This window comes from Poromitra crassiceps (assembly GCF_964638095.1).
Source record: "Poromitra crassiceps genome assembly, chromosome: 28".
In the NCBI taxonomy this organism is placed as follows: domain Eukaryota; kingdom Metazoa; phylum Chordata; class Actinopteri; order Beryciformes; family Melamphaidae; genus Poromitra; species Poromitra crassiceps.
In genome coordinates, this window is record NC_139651.1 from 1,440,331 (window position 1) to 1,452,792 (window position 12,462).

A 12,462-nucleotide genomic window follows, 5' to 3' on the forward strand; every position below is an offset into this window, starting at 1 on the left:
GATGTGATCAGTGACCTTAATAATAATAATAATAATTCATTTATTTTATATAGCGCTTTTCAAAACCCAAAGAGGCTTTGTTGACGTATTTGCTGAGGAGAAATAAAAAAGGTTAAATTTAGCACACGGGTTAGTCTTCTTTACACTAATCCCCTTGCTTCCTACTACTACACCAACGGCTATTGTGTCTGCCTGCTATATCCGTCTGCTGTCTTCTCTGTGAGACATGGGGTGGGAAGGTGTCTCTTGAGTTATAAATACTGTCACATATTTGTTAGTCTTGTAAATAATTGCCCTCTACATGCGACCCACATAGTTCTCTGCTGACAAAAAAGTTGCACTGATTGAATGCCAACACAGACAGACGTAACCATAATAAGACTTTGTTGACACATTTGAGCTGCATGTGGGAGCTGAGGTGACAACCTCAATACCAAAATACATTGAAAAAGGCTGAGAAGGTCAATAGCAGGTGTCCACTTTGGAATGTAAGTTATGTCTGCTAAACCGTTTGCAAATGGAAGTGCCTCCATTAAGTTACTGCTCATGATATCCTAAATGTGGAGACATTGTTTGGTGTCTGTGTTATAGGGCTGAAAGATGTGTTGTGTTGTGTTTTCATCGTTATTATCATGAAACCCCGACAGTGGTGTAAGGTACGTCACAATGGGCCCCAGCCCAGTGCAAGCAATGTTGACGGGCCCTAGTTTATGGTAGTTATGAAGTGTACACACACACACACACACGCACACACACACACACACGCACACACATGCACACACAGGCACACGTGCACACATGCACACACACTATTTGGCATATATACTAGGGGATATCGGCCCCGAAGAGGCGAGCCCGCTATGCGGCTTCGCCCGCAGCTCAGCTGCTGCGTGGCCTCGCCTGTGCTATTGGCATGTGCAGCGCACAATCGCCTGCTCCATTGGCATGCACAGCGCACATTTGCTCAACTTTGCATCACTGATGACCTCACAATGCCTATGACATCATCAGTGATGTCATAAGATGATTTTGGTCACTGACGACATCACTGATGATGTCATAGACAGTGTGACATAATCAGGGATGTCATCAGTGACATTATTGAACACAATCATCTTATGACATCACTGATGATGTCATAGACAGTGTGACATAATCAGGGATGTCATCAGTGACATTATTGAACACAATCATCTTATGACATCACTGATGTCATAGGCACTGATGATGTCATAGCCATTGTGGCATCATCAGTGGGACAAAAATGGAAACAGACAGACAGCAGACAGATATTGCCCACTTGCTCACTTTGATATAATAAAAGGATATATATTACCAACATGTTTTGGACTTTACAGTTGAATGAGTTACTTAGGCCAGAGGTTTTCAAAGTGGGAGGCGGTTCCTCCCCAGGGGGGTTCCAAGCAGTTTCAGGGGAGGCACAGTGAATGGAAGTGAAAAAAGATTACATTAGCTGTTAAAAGGAGATCTCCTCATAGAATAGCCTAAATGTCAGGCTCCTTCCAATGAATCGTAGACTATTTGGGGTCACCACTAGTCTTCACATTTTCAGTCTGTTGAGTTGTTAGAAATAATACCCCCATCAAAGTGCATATTGTTAACATTAACAGGCACATACCATGTACTTGTGATGGTTCAGAGTTTTCTTTCTTTCTCAAATCATTTGGCATTTTCCACTATTATTACCTCATGAAGCATATTCCAGAAAAGCATAAAAAAAAAAGCTCATATTTTGACTGAGTATGGTTTGATGTAGTTAGTTGTCAGGCTCAATAGGTGGCACTGCAACACCACAAAGTTTAATTGGTAGAAAGTAGATCATTTGTTAGTAAAGGCAACTTTCCGGTCTGCGGCTTGTTTTTCCACTGCTCTTAAGAGCGTGGCTACAAAATTGGTGAAAATGGAATAGAAGACGTGTGTTAAGGTAATGTTCTTTTTCAGATGGAGTTATTGACACATTTTCAGCACAAGAGTAAAGACAATGATGAGGGAAAGAAAAGGCTGTGATGTCACAAAGCAGCACCATCAGAAATGAGTCTCTGTTCTTGGTTCTTATTCTGGGCTTGGAAAAAGCCCCCCCCCCCCCCCCTCCCCGAGCTCAGAATGTTTATGTTCTCCATTTTTTATATGACTAATGTACGGTGTGTTTTTCCACCATTAAAGGGGAATGCCACACTGAATTTAGAGTTGACATATACTATCCCCATACATACCTGCTTTGAGATCTGTTCTGTATTAGGGCGCATGTAGTGTGCCATAAACAATGTTTAGGCTACATTCATTCAGCAGTGATGGCCTGGTGCTGCCAGATTTTGGGTTCTTTCACACTGGCGCCCAGGTACCGTTCCCGAGCACACTTTTCCCCAAATTGACCCCAGTTTCAGAACGTTCGACAAGTGTGTGAACGTCCCGTCCCGTTCCGTTCCGTTCCGTTCCGTTCCACGCCCCGGGCGCGCAACGGGGGAACCGTGACAGGATCCACTTGAAAAGGTGGTCTGGGGAGCGCTTTGGCGTGCCCCGGGCACGGAACACTTGCGAGTGTGAAAGCCAACCGTTCCGAACCACGTAGACGACACACGGGCGAGGAAAAACTCCAGGCATAGTTGATGACGCAAGTGCACCCTGTTCCGTTTCCGAGCGCAGAATAAATATTGTAATGTAAAAGCATTACAAGCAGGGGGGGGGGGGCAATCGTTCCCGGGTGCAGAAGGAAACGGAACGAAAGCAATCGTTCCCAGTGAGAAAGCAGTCTAACACTGTTACACTGAGTTTTCACAATTGGATGAAAAGTGAGTTACTCCTTCTATTAGTGCGTACGCGAGGCTGCGCACCGTCCATGATGGTGAAAAGTGAAAATCCGTGCATCCAATATGGCTGCCTGCCCTGAACTCCATGCTGCTTGGCTGCTCAGTAGGGATGCGGATCGTGACTTTTGCTTGATATTGATACCATTTTCGACTCGAGGCTGCTTAACAATCGGAGACTTTACACTTTTCAATTATTTGGTGGAAAAGACGAGACAACAATACATTCTTAACAGAACTGCTATTGCTTCTATTGCTTAGCTGTGAGTCTGTGACTGTTAACTTTGTTGAGTTAATGGCGGTTGGCAAACAATTCAATTGAATTCAAAAAGTGTAATCAGTGTATGTTTGTGCACCACAGCACCAGTGATTTGGGGTAAATTATGTGACTTGTCTCTCAAGACATAACGATAGCAGTATCGATAAGCTCAGAGACCTTATTGATTTTGGTTAGGGAATGCACGATATGGATTTTTTTCTCAGCCGATACGATAATTAACCGATGGTAATTTACACATTTTTGAATTTGAAATATTTCTTAACCTGTAGTTTATGCACACACCTGAGGGTAAGAAAGGCTAAGCTTTAGTGAGCAAAGATGGATGATGCAATATTCCATAGCTCTAACCCAGGGATACTCAAGTTGCTTTGCCCGGGGTCACTTTTGTGAAATGATAGAAGGCCAGGGGCCAGTTAATAAACAAACAATGTACATTTTTCTGTAGTGGATTGTAGGTTTTTGGGGTGTCAGCAGGAGTTTAGTCTGACAATGTTGTGCACACCGGATAGTTACCGTAGTTAGGTTAAGTTAGTTAGGTTAAGTACATACATAAGTGCCTGGGTAGCGAGCAGATGGCGGTATTTGACAATTTAGCAGCTAAATCATAGATTATTGAAAGATATTCCATATTCCAGACTGAAATGCTATAACAGAAGTGGAGTATTGGCCAGAATGACATGAACATTTGGACACTTATTCAGCGGGCCACAAGTTGAGTATCACTGCTCTAACCTAACCAAATCTACGGTAATTGACATCACGATTGTTAACACAAAACAAAGAACACTTGAGTTCATCCTCTTCAAATGTTCATTCTATCTAGTGAAGTGTGTCACTCAATACAAAAAATAAACAATGGCTTTTATAGAATAAGCTTATGCGTATGTTGTGGATCTAGTCTCTATTTTACACTAGGCTCGTTTGAGTTAACTGCTGGCTCGCCTGGAAAGCAGGCAAGAGTAGCCGAGCGCAGTCAGGCGAGGCATCAACAAGCCGAACATCCCCGACTGCTCCATTTCTTCTTCTACAGTTTTCTTTAACAGCAGTTGGTAAACAAATGAAAATGTGCATTAGCGCCACCCACACTCACTGCTCAAATGACCCAGGCCTTTCCGATTACTTATTTTAATTTTAATGTAGGCAATGGCATTACAGGTAAACTATCGGAGTGACATCTTGGAATAGATATAAAATTTAAGTTTCTACATTTCACTGTGGGTGTGTGTGATACACCTGTGCTGAACCAATGGCCGCTCAGCTCGATGCGTTCCTCCTCCTCCTCTGAGCTGTGCAGTCCACCAACTGCGCCCCTCGTTCCAAATCTGCGGTCGCCTCGCTCTCACGAGAGTCCCGTTGCATTGGTTCTGGTTTGATCACCCCCCCGATATGACTTTTTTCTATTCTTAGATATGGCTTCATATAGATTTCAGCATTTTTGTCTTAAGATTTACACCCTGTTACAATGGTAACAGCCATACGATTGAATTCAGACTCGCATAGTATTCGCATAATATTCGATTTGTACTAAATTCTGACTTAAAAAAGGTAGTAGTACCTCAAATACAGGTATAATACATTAGAATATCCTCTGAAAAAGTATTTTATTGGAAAGATTGACCCCAAAAACCTAGAAAAAGACACCAAACATGTTGGATAGGTGTACATAGACCCTCTAATATTAACACCATTTTACCCATACTGCTTGAACTCTAAAACATGGAAAATTAGCTTTTGACCTTGGAAAAAAGTATGTTCCACTAAATCCATGAAGTTATGCTTTTAATAGATGTAGGTGGGTATTAGGACCAATACAAACTATGAAACATTACTATTGCAATAACTTCTATGTTGGGCCCTTTTTTGAGTTACCGTAAATTTCGGACTATAAGCCGCGGCTTTTTCCCCGTTTTTTGGCCCCTGCGGCTTATATAACGGTGCGGCTTATCTATGGATTTTTTCAGCAAAAATAAAAAACGGAATTCTCTCTTCTTTAGCACTCTTTCTAACTATAAATCCACTTCTGTTTTAATTTCCTCTCTTGCCCTCTTTTCACCACACCGCGGACACTGTGTGCACTGTAAAAAAAAACACAGGTGGTGTTGTGTTATGTTGTTTTGTTGAAATGTTAATAAATGGGAGCTTCCTCAAACAGCCATCTCTTTCCCGACAATCCCCTCTGTGCACGAACCCTTACATATGGTAATTAAACATTAAAACACAATAAAAAAAAAAAAAAAAAAAAAACATCAAAACACCTGCGGCTTATAGTCCGGTGCGGCTTATATATGTAACAAACAGGCAATTTTGCTGCTGCGGCTTATACTCTGGTGCGGCTTATAGTGCGGAAATTACGGTAGATTGACTGGACTATAGGCTCAGGCATGGCAAGTAAGTGCCAACACGAGGACTGGGGTATTATCATTTGATACAGATGGGCCTTACTGTAGGCTCAGCTCCAGTACTACAAGAACTCGAGCCCGGGCCTGGCTTAGGTACAGGTGGTCCCATAATTATGCAAATTGTATTTCTTTTTCTGGCACCCGGGTGTTGTAGCGGTCTATTCTCTCGCTTGCCCACACGAGGGCCGCAGGTTCGCGACCCCGTTCTTACCACAGTAATGCTATAAAAAATGGGGATTTTTTTTTTTATTGTAAAGAATTTCATAACATTCCTGATGTGGATTTCGGTCACTTTTTAGAGCGTTCGAATTTCATAACATTCCCTGAAGATTATGATGTGGATTTTGGTCACTTTTTAGCTTAAAGAATGGAGTGTCAAAAAAAAGTCAGTTAATCTCTTAATTGGTGTCAAAGATCAGAATGAGTCCGCTTTGTTTCAAATAGGTGCTGCCTATTCAATAGCACAAATTGTCGAGATGTGCGGGCATGTGTGACAAAGTTTGACAGTTTCTTTCAATAATTACGCGTCCAATTATCTTGACATATATAGGCTATGTCTAAGTATATGCACAAAACATGTCTTTCTTGCTGCCGGGTAGATCAACCAATCATTGAATTGATCTGAGAATTATGACTCATAGGCACTTGAGTCTTTTTTTATTAACTTTGTCTTTGACTTTCTATCCATTTCCTTCCTGCCATATCCCGAACAAATATGTAGAATGTTAATCTCCGAAAGCTCATTAGTGGGACAGCTCATTGACAGAATGACATGTTTTATGCCGGGCTCGAGAATTTGATGTTAATTAAATACTGCTGTGTTATTGATTGATGTCTCTGGGGGTTTTGCTGTAATGTTTGAGGGAGACTTAACATAACCTTTTCTATGTCAAGTTTTTTTTTCATGGGCAGATGGAAAATTTTCTTTTTCCCCCTCGCTACATTTTCCAATGACAGCATTTCTGACATGTAATACTCTGACATGCCAGAAGAGCACTTATCAAGCTGAGATCCACACTTTAGTGAGGAAAAGCCTTCTTCAGTGCACCATGTGAGGGGAAAAAGCTACCCAAACGCTTCAGGCAAAGAGGACTTTGATCACTGCACTGATCGCGACCCTAAGGTTGGGAACCACTGCTATTCACCTTATGTTCAGACCTTACAGTGGGCCAAATTCTTCCGGGTCCTGTTAACACTTCCGGCGGTCACGGCGCAAAATAAGAGAGTTGTTTTTGGAGCGGACAGTGCAGGGGGTAAAATAAAGAACGTAGCCTACTACTTTGAGCTCGGTACACAGCAAGCAAGCGGAGTATCCACTGTTAGCCAGGTCAGATAACGCTATCGTCGATAAGGACGAGCACTTTCTTGTAAAACATACCTGGACTCCAACAAAGAAAGCTTCGGATGGTTTTCTCTCCTCCGAGCGCTCGAGCCACTCACGTCTATAAGACCCGCAGACGTTAACGTAATTCCCTGGAATGCGAGACTTAACGAGCCAGTTACATGGCGTTGCATTCTTAGACATTGCCGTTTGCTTTTATTTGGTATGTTACACACAATTGGCTAAATTATTAGTTAATTCAGAGTTAGATGATATTGGAGCAGCCAGCCATTTTATTTTATTTTATTTTTAGCCGGAAGTTTTGACACGACCACACAACCGGGTCAAATGGGCGTGGCTACATAAGGTGAATATGATGGACAAATGCAACAAATGGACAGAATCATGGAACAAGTGAGATTTAATTTCACAATAGCTTCGACCAGATATGCGATGTCAGTCAGTCATCCACTCCATTGTGATGTCATCCACTCCATTGTGATGTCATCCACTCCATTGTGATGTCATCCACTCCGTTGAGAAATTTGACAGGACAAATTTGGAAGACATGGACAAAGCTCTGATCTGATGAAGGCCATGAGGCTGAAACGTTGGCATGTTTTCTTTTGACATGGCCAAATAAATCGATGAAATAGAGATTTCCTTTGTCCTGAAGATTTGTGAGTGCTACATTGTGCCTTTGCTACTTTATGATTTCATATGGCCCTATAAGACCACAAAACAAACACACCTGGATTAACACTCAACAGTACATTTACTCACCCATTCATACGTTATTATTCAGCTCCTCATTCACATAATGGGTTACTCCAAATAGTGTTGTAGGGCTCTATGAAATCATTGATTTGATTTGATCTCTGATCTCGCATAATCTTGTTATGCATCTGATTATTGCTCTTTTCTGTCCCCCTCCTGTAGCACTTACACTTTAGAAACATCACGGATGATGTGGTAAGATTTGATATGTGTTTTTCTCTTGGTTTTCACTGCCTTTCTAACATCTAACCTAACCCTTCACCCCCCACTGCCATATGTTTACTAACTGCCATGTTGACACATTGTACCTCATGGCATTGTGCCACTAGATTTTAATAAATGTCAGTGTCATACCTAGATTTTAAATTAATTGCTATCAGTTAAGTTTGATATTGAAATGATTTGTCAAGCATTATTATTTACATGCTGTATTTGAGGAAGTACTTTCAGCATTTATTTTGCTTTGTAGTAATAATAAGATCTTTCTCACGAAGAATGACTTGAAAATACCAATCAATTACGAGTTATTGACCTAAATATGTGACATTCAATTGGTTATTAGTTATTAGTTGTTAGGGACCATGTTGGAAATAAGTGTCCGCACTTTCACATGTACATCCCTTGGATTTTGCTGTCTTTTAATCCATAATAAAATCAATCAAATTCAATAAACTCTTATGTATCCCCGACCGATGCGCATTTAGATTCGGTCACTCATCAGTCATCAAATAACACAAAAATTACCGTACTTCAAATAAGGCCTCCTGTACTACCACAATAAAATGCATAGTACATAATTACACTGTAGGACTTCTTGTGTCTCCCATGACATGTCTTACCTCAGATCCATGACATGTCTTACCTCAGATCCATGACATGTCTTACCTCAGATCCATGACATGTCTTACCTCAGATCCATGACATGTCTTACCTCAGATCCATGACATGTCTTACCTCAGATCCCTGACATGTCTTACCTCAGATCCATGACATGTCTTACCTCAGATCCATGACATGTCTTACCTCAGATCCCTGACATGTCTTACCTCAGATCATTCACAATCTAATAAAATAGTGGCTGAGACATTACATGTGTTAAACATACAAATAACAAATATATGTGCTTGACTCACACCATGCAGACTAACAGTGCACAACTTTTAAAGCTCAACACTAACCTAATTAGTCTATTTTGTGTTCACAAGTTTATATTTTCTGTTTCTCTACAGCTGGACAGATTCGCCAGCATTCGGATTCCGGGCAGCAAAAAGGAGCGTCCGCTCCTGTCGCACTCTAAGTCGCACTCCAGTGATTGGTCCATTTCTTCCTCCTCGTCCACCTCATCCGAGTTGGAGCAGCTCTCGTCAAAGATCACCTCAGAAGAGATCTTGGCTCTTTTCGAGAAGATGATGGTAGGTTCTTTTGTGATTTGTTCAAAGTTTAAATGATACATTGTCATTCTTTGACCACCCAGAATGCTATAATAAAAATGCGAAATCTCTCGTGCCCTATATCGTCGCAAAAGCGGTAATTTAGCGTTTGCGCTCGTTTAAACGCTGCAATGCAAATTGGGGGGCGTGCACAAGCGCATTTGTATTCTCAGTTCACAGTTTGGGAACCAATGCCAAGAATCAATAATCATGAAACTGCCAACGTGCCTCTCTGTCTTCTCAGGAGGACATGAACTTGAACGAGGACAAAAAGACTCCTTTGAGAGAGAAAGACCTGAACACAAAGAGAGAGATGGTCATCCAGTATGTGTTCACTGCCTCCAAAACCGTAAGTCTTTCCCACAGTAGCAATATATTTGACACATTTTGCTGCTTCAGTACTACTCATAACCACAGGCGATAACACATGAGATGTTGGATCCTGGAATTTAACATCTGTGTTGAATTGTTATCTCACTACTAATATAGTAAGACGGAGCGGTATCACTCTACTGTATGTAATAATACACTATCGATAAGTACCTCATACAACCCCGGCAGAAAAAATCCGAACTATCCCTTTAATGACTATTTGAATATTCGAAAATCATGACCCATCCCCACTGTATGTCTGACACACATCTCTGACATCCATGTAGAAATAGACATAATTGTGTGTGTGTGTGTGTGTGTGTGTGTGTGTGTGTGCGTGTGTAGCCTATGTCGTGTGTCTTTTATTCATTGATTTGCCAACGATGTGACACTGATAACTTAATGTCGTGGGAGCAAGATTTTACTCGAACATAAAATGTGTTGCTTTGGGGATTTAGAAAAAGGGATGAAAAAGACATTTGCAACCTGGATAAATTCTGTTGCCTTTTGGATGATTCGGATGATGCATGACACAATTGATCTGATAACAGAATGGAGTGCTTGACATTCATTTATGGAAACATGAATTCTTTTTGAGTGCTGTTTTGACTGATTGGATTTCACGTACGTGACTTTGCTATCAGAGTGTGATCGTCCGTGCTTCAAAGTTTCAGCAATGAGCCCTAACCTTTTTTTTTTTACTCCCCGTAAAAGCAGTGGAACAGACCTTGAGTGCGTGATAAAATTGTCAAGGTTTGGAGGAAAACGATTAAATCTTTAAAGAACTGGCAACTATGGGCCATCCCCCCCCCCTCCCAAAGCAAGTAAAAAGGGCACGCTTCATACATTGATTTCAATTACCCTTGAGAATGGAAACCTTTAAGAGACTACTATAAGTTATTAGAAAAAAATCTGTCATTTGATAGGGAATTCCATTAAAAATGCCGGTGTGCCTTTATAAAATATCTACCATTCAGCATGTTTATACATAATTTGAGTTCAATCAGATTTTTCTTTATAATTATTAAAACCCAGCCTACAAAACACTTTGACTCTTGACCTAATATTAAACAAATACTTGATATCACCTTTATTACTGATGAGAACCACTGTGACAAGTATCACACTCAGAGAGGAGACATCTTTATGTTGGGGTTATCTTGTGTTGATGAACTGAACCCAACGGAAAACCCAAGTAGCGCGTTTCAGAGTCTGAAAACAAATCTTGTCTGAGATGACAGGGTTGAGAGGCGGGCCATAATAGCGTGTCGATGATTTGATTTGATAATTCTGGGGACTGGATTTGGCGTTGGCCAATCCTGGCGTGTTCCGCCCCCCAAATCGAGTGGGATTCAGCGTGTTGTGGTGCTACGCGAGTGGGATCCGCAGAGTACCGGACAGCCAGCTGCTTCCGTGTGGAGCGGAGCGGACAATCCGATGCATGAGTGCTGCCTGCCCGCCTGGAATCTCCGAGGGGCGGCCCCTTGCGTTAACGTTATCCTGGAATGCGAGTTTAACGAGCCAGTTACTTGTCATTGCATTCTTAGACATTACCGTTTGCTTTATTTTGTATGTTACATACAATTGGCCAAATTAGTACCGTAGTTAGTTTATGGGCTAGAAATTCTGTCAGATTACAGACACTAGCCGAGAGTTCCCCAAACTTTTGAGTAGCCAGTCAGATTGAAAAAGTAGCCGGCTCATGTTCGCCGCGTTTGTTCCAGTGGTCCTTTTCCCAATTAATAAACAAACCTCAAATATGTATCCATGAGTGTGACGATTGAAATAATACAAATAAACATTCTTATAAAGGCCCAATGCTCAATTTAATTATAAATAAAACAATATCCATATTGCAAAACACAAACAGGCAATGTATATTTTTAAGAACAAAGAAAATACTAATAACTATGTTTCCCACAGGATTTGGAGAGATTGTGGTGGGTAGACCTTGCTTGGACCCTTTTGGGGGGTTCAGGGGGCCATGCCCCCTGTAAGAAAAATGTGTACATTTTAAACTAAAATGCATGAATCTGGTTCACTTTGAGAACCAATTTAAGAGGCTAGATCAGGGGTGGGCAATTATTTTTCATGGGGGGCCACATGAGAAACCCACATTGTTGCTGGGGGCCGAACAAATATTGTCATGCCGTAACCCAGGAACTTTGATCATAGAGAGGACCAGAAAAAAATGTCCTCGCTACCAGAGGGCCAGATTTTGTTGAGGGTTGGGGGCCAAATGTCGCCGGCGCAGAAAAATGTTGGGCATTTGAAGTCAGGTTTAGAGGAATAACTCATTTTAAATTAACAGTTGTGATGTCATTATTCAGTCTTAAATACCAATATTTGATCCTTTTCTAACTCACTCCTATGTCACCACCCTGCAGGGCTTGAAATTAACTTTTTTGACCACCTGCCAATATGGCTGCTAGAAGTTACCAGCCAATTAGAATTTCCACTAGCCAAAATGTTTTTCTAGAAATAAACCAGAATATGAGTGGGTTAATTTAAGCATAAGTATCAGTAAGTGGCCCGGGATTCTCAAAGCCTGTGTTGAGGGTTACACAAGAACAAAAATGCACTCTTGAAGCTAAATAAATCCAAAACCAACAAGTTAATTATTTACAGTTTTACTTCATTGTAGAACAGTCATTTCTTACACATGAGATTACTTTTAGCCTTTTAGTCATAAAGATTATTGAAAGATATTCCATATTCCAGACTGAAATGTTATAACAGAAGTGGAGTATTGGCCAGAATGACATGAACATTTGGACACTTATTCAACGGGTATCTTGTATGTTGCGTTCAGGTGCACTGTATTTTTTATTTTTTTTACAGTGTATAAGTAACCGGTAGGCCAGTAGGCGGAGAAATAGCTGGCTGCCGGGGCTTGGGGAACTCCCTGCACTAGGCGCCATTTTCTTCTTCATTTGGAGGAGAAAATTCTCCTGAAATTAAGATTGATTGACAGCTGCCATGTCGTGATATGATTGGTTGAAATGGGGTAGAAATTTGATAGGTACTATGTGACGTCAGCAAACTGTAGATTACTGTT

At 41.1% G+C, this 12,462-nt stretch overlaps 1 protein-coding gene across 1 annotated transcript in view; it reads left to right on the plus strand.

Annotated features, from left to right (window-relative positions):
• The window catches only part of LOC310799833 (protein diaphanous homolog 3-like), a gene marked incomplete at both ends in the record, with an annotated part of 299,639 nt that overhangs the window by 451 nt on the left and 286,726 nt on the right, over window positions 1–12,462 (plus strand). Inside the window, 3 exon segments of the mRNA XM_083662443.1 lie at window positions 7,765–7,797; window positions 8,832–9,014; window positions 9,277–9,381. Coding sequence (XP_083518569.1) covers window positions 7,765–7,797; window positions 8,832–9,014; window positions 9,277–9,381 — 321 coding nt within the window.